Raw genomic sequence first — 6088 nt, 5'->3', positions numbered from 1 at the left:
AAAATTATGATATTACAGAGCTTGTCTCTTTTTTTTCTGTTCTTTTGTGAACTGAATAACGGCAACAGATCTCTGTTGTTTACATTTTTGTTTTCTTTCTGATGGAGATTCTCTCTCGAGATTTTACTGTTACATAATTTCAAGATGTCTTACCGATCTATTTTGGTTGCTTCAAATCTGTTCAGATCTCCTCTTCGAAGTGCTCTACGGTATGTTTTGTTCTGTGTAGCATTGATTTCTAACTTTTAAATTCTTATGAGATAAAAGTTTGACATGGTGGATGTTTCAATCTTCTCCATAGGCAAACGTTTCTGCTCTAGAAATGCATTTTTCCCATTTTAACACTCAACTTGCGCACAAATTGTGAAATACATCCTTTTGGACGAATCGCTGCAGCTACTTTTAAAACTACGTGTACTGTAAAAGCACGTATTTTAGCGAAAGTTAAGATATCGGTGAGTTGAGAATTTCGCGAAATTTTTACGAGCAGTACATAAAAGTAGATGTTTTTACAGTACTTAGCCCCCCCCCCCCTTCCCCAACCAAAAATAAAAGTGGTGTTGTAAGCAATACCTTTCTTTTCAATACATTTGGAGCATAAGATGCTTTCAATTTCTACAATGAACTTCTTTCTACCTTAAAGTTTTTTGTAGTAGAAAAGGGAAACCATTGGTGTACCAATGATAATGGGAGGGGAGGGGGACGCTTCACATTGCCAACATAAGGTTTCATCAAACCATAGTATATTTTCAATCTTACAATTGTTCCCCTAAGAAATATATGTGAATATTAGAAAAAAAAGTGAAATGACTTTTTTTAGCCTGACTCCTTTTATTGTAATCCCTATATTGTAATTTAATGTGAAGTGTCAAACCCAAAATATATTTTAAATCTCTTGATTGTCCATTTCACAGTATCTGATTGTTGCTGATTCTAGATTTTACAGACTTTGAACATCAATATTGATTACATTAGCATTAGCACCCCAGAGATCTCCCTACCTTCTCATTTTTCTTGGATTTACCGGTTTGGAATGGATCTCAGAAAAATTTATTCACATGAAACAAAATACAATTTTTTGGAATGAACAATTTTGAGTTTCCACAGAGTACACTGAATATTAATAACAGCAAGATACAGGAAGTAATTATTTTTCTGCCAGTGTAGAGGTCTTATACGAACACAATAGAGTGCTAATTATAAGGAAGATTTAGTAATTATTGTAACAAACTATGTTTGTGGACTTCACACACAAAAAAAATGACATTAAAAAGCTAACCAAAATTAAATGTCATTTCCTCAGAATTGTGTTATTTTGATCCCTAAATCAAACTTTTTTTGCAACTACTCTTTGTATTTTCATAAAAAGCTTATTTCTTCCTTGACTTTTCCTGAGCCATATAGTGATGTGCAATAATATAAAGTTTTGAAGAAGATTGTATTATTTTTAAACCCAAATAAAGAATGACGCCTAAAAATATGAGAATGTGCTATTTTGACCCTTTTGAGAAAAAAAGAAATGAATATGTATAAAAACTGATGCTGCAACAGAGTGTCAATTCAAAAATGCCTCTTAGAATATAACATTAAATAAATTTGAAGCATTCATAATTTTTTTTGTATTTAAAAAGGAGCATAAGTCACTAGTTTCTGAAATGGAACTGAAACAGGGCTGGTGTTTTTAAGAGTTTTTAACACTTTTTAAAAATAATTTCTTATACGTTTATAAATTATTTTCATACTTTAAATAAACTGTATTTATTATAAATATATTTAATTTAAACTAATTTTTACAAACATGTACCATTGCGTAGCTAACGAGATAACTATGCAGATTTCGTCTTGCGAGTCAAAATGACCCCTGCCGTAATTCTAGTGTTAACACTGATGCATTACTGAAAATCAAAATGAAAATTTTTAAATTGAAAAATTAAAATTTTAGAACAAAAAGACTATATACACAGTGAAATGCTTGTTGGAACTCTACAATAGACTGTGTCAGGTGACTTATGACCAAAAAAATTGAATCCTTGAGTCTGAAAATCAGTCATCTACACTTCTTTACCAAATTAAGACTATTTTACTTTCCAGTTCAACTGATACAAATACAAATACAAAAGTGACAACCAGCAACAGGCTCTGGGCCCAGCTAGACTGGTCCTGGTCAATTTACAATCCCCAGTGAAGATCAATGGCCCTCTTAAAACTATCTACTCCCTTGCTCATTACCACCTCTTCCAGTAAACTGTTCCAAGGTTCCACTACCCTGCTAAAATAATAATTTTTCCTAACATCCATGTTAGCCTGAGATTTAAATAGCTTAAAACAATGACCCCTTGTCCTGTTTTCAGTGCTAAACTTCAGCCCCGTAACATCTTTCATTTTAATAAATTTAAGCAACTGAATCATGTCCCCTCGGTCTCTTCTTTGACACATCTGGACACATTCTTTAATCTGAAAACAAGTTATCAATATCCACTATTTATAGACTATATTAAGCCATTAAAATCTCTTTTTAGTTCAAAAACATGCCATATCCTGGAGACGATTTGTTCTCGGGTTGGTTAAAAAAAAATGGGTTTTTAGTTTTAAACCAAGTTTATTTGGAGTATATATATATATATATATATATATATATATATATATAAATGTTATTTGTAATAAAAACAATTTGATTTTCAGAAAGTCAAGAAATTTTCTATTGTTAATGAATGTTTAACATTCACATTTGGTGTTTTTTTTTTTTCTGGATGATTAATAAAATAACCAAGAATAAAATCTTGTAATTTCATTCAGGGCCAGATTAAGACATGGGCACGAGCCTAGGGCACCAACATTTGGGGGGCACCTAATTAGTAGCTAAAGTTTTAATTGGACTAATTTCATATCGCACTCTAGCAAGTTGTAAATAATCAAGAAAAAACATTCTTCTTAAAAATTTAATTTCTTTTGCAAATTTCAAAACCACTCCTAGAGTAGTCTGTCTCACTGTTGAATTTATATCATACATATTTTGATATTTATGGCTCACTGCAACCTGCAAAGCTTGACGACATCTTCTATCATATAATGTTTAATGATTGTCATATGTACTATATCATCTCTCTATTGTAATATAAAATACTGCTAGATTTAGAATTGGTGTGTTAACACCTTCAATGTGCAAGTATCAAAATGTTTCACTTTATAGAATAAGCTGGGGGGGGGGGGGGAGAGCAAAATGCAAACCAATCCACCAACTTCTTTATTTGGTCCCTTTGTGAAATTGGTGATTACTGTTCTTGTGAAGTGACCATGTTATCATAACTCCACTCGTCGTCGCTCCAAAGTATCCCATAATTCCGGCTTCAGTTTCGTGTCCTTTTTACCGTAGACATAGCCTTTCTATTTAAATTTCTTTACTCTATGACAAGTAATAAACAATTCTTTCCAATTAAGAAGTAAGATGAAGCTGAGCTAATAATGCTGAAAACATAGCTCCTTTGCAAGTAAAACAAAAAAAATATATGTAGGGGAGGGTGGCCCAAAGTGGGTAGGCCTTCGTATGCCCCCCCCCCCATGGTGCGTAAGTGGCGATGCTTAGCATACATATGTCGTGTTTACATGAACACCCCCGAGTTTTAATCAGTCCTTCCCAGCGAAGCAGCATGGCGCAACCAGGCTGAAAATAAAACAAGCTGATGTGTGCATCACACAACTTCCTTTTACGCTAATTTAATAATAATAGTGCCTTGGACTTGGAGTAAGCAAAAAAACACTTCAAATATTTTCACCCCAAGTTTGTTGTGAACCGAAGCAAAAAATGTTTTATACAGATTAATTTTCCCAGTATTGGCAATTTTAATGCGATTCAATGGTTAACTCTCTAAATATCGCCAATAGTGACCACATTGAAACCAAATTTGAAAAAAAAAAAGGCTAAATTTGTCTCCAAGTTGGCAACAACAAGATGGGCCTTATATTCCCAAGTGTTTGCCAAATTATAACACCACTTGAGTTTGGATTTAAACTAACAGTGATTTCCCCCAAAAAAGGTGTGGAAGACCCCTTTTTCAGCATCCAAATACAACCAAAAAGGAAGATGCATAACTAGACCCCACTAGGAGTCTACGTACCAAATTTCAACTTTCTAGGATACACCTTTCTTGAGTTATGCGAGATACATACACACAGACATAAGTACATAAGTCACGAGAAAACTCGTTGTAATTAACTCGAGGATTACTTGGGAGGGATGGATACTTCGGGTGTCTATATATTCTTAGGCATATATACACGTGTGGTCGGGTTGAAAAAAAAACCTCAATATTCATTCAGGGGGCGAGCAAAATGGAAATAAAGGCCGATTTTTTTGCGAATACAATACCTCCTTTTTGATAAAAGGAAGTAAAAATGACACATTTCTTTTTAAAAAAATTAAGTTTTGTAACTTGTGATTAGCCAAAAACCAGCTTATTTTTTTACTGTCAATAATATTGTGTTATTATACCATCCATCTACTAACTATGGTAGTCATTTCGTTTGTTTCTTTTTTAAAATCAAGGTTATAATTATTGAAATAAAAAACATGCCTTCGGGCAAAGCGGGTATAGAATTTAATCATATATTTATTTATACTTTCTTGACTCGTGTGCTGACAGATTTTCTATTTCAACAGGATAGGTATAACTTTAAAAAGTTATTTTTTAGGATTTATTTATTTTCTATTAATTTAATCCGTTATTTTTTATGTTTTATAAACAAATGTGCTAAATTTAAATTGGATGAGTACAATCCCCTATATATATATGTATATATATATATAATTAGGATTGTCGGAACTTACCGATAATCCTAATTATTCCACGGAGATTACCGTGGACGGCTAATTATCGGAACTTGTTTTCCTAATTAGTCGAGGCGAAACCCCCTGCTTTTAGTTTTAGGTTTGAGCTCTAGTTTATTGTTTTTATCGTAGCAAGTGGTGCGTTTGCCCATTGTTACTCTTTATTACATGTACTGGAGCTTAAACATTCTCTTCTAGTTCATAGTTAAAATTTTGGTATTTTGACCATAATTAATGAATCCTCCACGGCTGATGAGCTCTGGATTCACTCTTTATCTATTCCTACTTAATGGCTGTTTGCATTTTTCCTTTTTATCATCATTTGTTCTTTATATTTGTAATTCTGTTTGCTTAATTTTATATTTATTTGGCTTTTTAGTTTTGCTGCGTTGCACATCTATGGGCTCTTGGTGTGGTCTTTTCAATATTTTTCACTTTTATTATATATATATATATATATATATATATATATATATATATATATGTATATATTATTATTATTATTATTAAAGCACCAGAGATATCACTCGCTAATATTCATTTTTCTTTTTGTTTACTTACAGAATTTCTTGTGCAAGACACAAAAATAGTGAAGCAACTGAGCAGAGTTCGGAACCTATTAAATTTTCCACCAGCAAAGCTGCCGCGTGGAAAGCTACTTATTCCACCAGTGGCGAAGACTATTTTAAGGCCCCCAGAATTCAGTCCCCTGTCGTTGTTTTCAGTTTGACAGCTTTCATGATTTACTTTTGCGTATTAAGGGAAGAAAACGATCTTGATGATTGGCTGAGGGAATTGGAGACTACAGTTCCTATTCAAGTTGAAGAGGCACAGCTGCGAGTGGAAATTGAGCAAGATAAAGGAAGGAGAATGGATACAAGTGCAAAAGAAGCAAGATTAGAAGAACTCATTAAGAAAAGAGCACGAATAGTGTCTCAGACTTAAATGTCTTTTCTTTCCAACACTTGTAAATTATTTAAGATTTTATTGTAGACTACCGTTATATCTCACCTATGTTCTGTACAGTTGATGGAAGTAGTAAAAAATTCTTAAAGTGATCTTGTGCTATTTGATTATAAATAGCAGCTTGTCCTCTTAGGAATTCTTCACACAAGACAATTTAGTTGGATCAACTTTCGAAGGGGCCATTATTAGTAAGTAACCAGGTAGAAAAGTTAAGAGAATCGCCGGCATCCTTCACATGACAGGCACATGTGCCGCTACCACGCAAAGGCATTGCCAAGCGAGGACATTTCCTACACA

General features: G+C 33.2%; 1 protein-coding gene across 1 annotated transcript; it reads left to right on the top strand.

Annotated features, from left to right (window-relative positions):
* The first annotated feature begins 72 nt into the window (after window positions 1–72).
* On the top strand, window positions 73–5877 carry LOC129230046 (uncharacterized). The gene is made up of 2 exons (XM_054864432.1): window positions 73–209; window positions 5389–5877. The coding sequence occupies exons 1-2, from the start codon at window positions 145–147 to the stop codon at window positions 5768–5770; spliced, it is 447 nt and encodes a 148-aa protein (XP_054720407.1). The 5' UTR covers window positions 73–144; the 3' UTR covers window positions 5771–5877.
* Window positions 5878–6088: the final 211 nt, after the last annotated feature.

The sequence above is a fragment of the Uloborus diversus genome, chromosome 9, assembly GCF_026930045.1.
Source record: "Uloborus diversus isolate 005 chromosome 9, Udiv.v.3.1, whole genome shotgun sequence".
In the NCBI taxonomy this organism is placed as follows: domain Eukaryota; kingdom Metazoa; phylum Arthropoda; class Arachnida; order Araneae; family Uloboridae; genus Uloborus; species Uloborus diversus.
The sequence above is the reverse complement of the archived record's forward strand: the minus strand, read 5'-3'. Positions and strand labels throughout refer to the sequence as shown.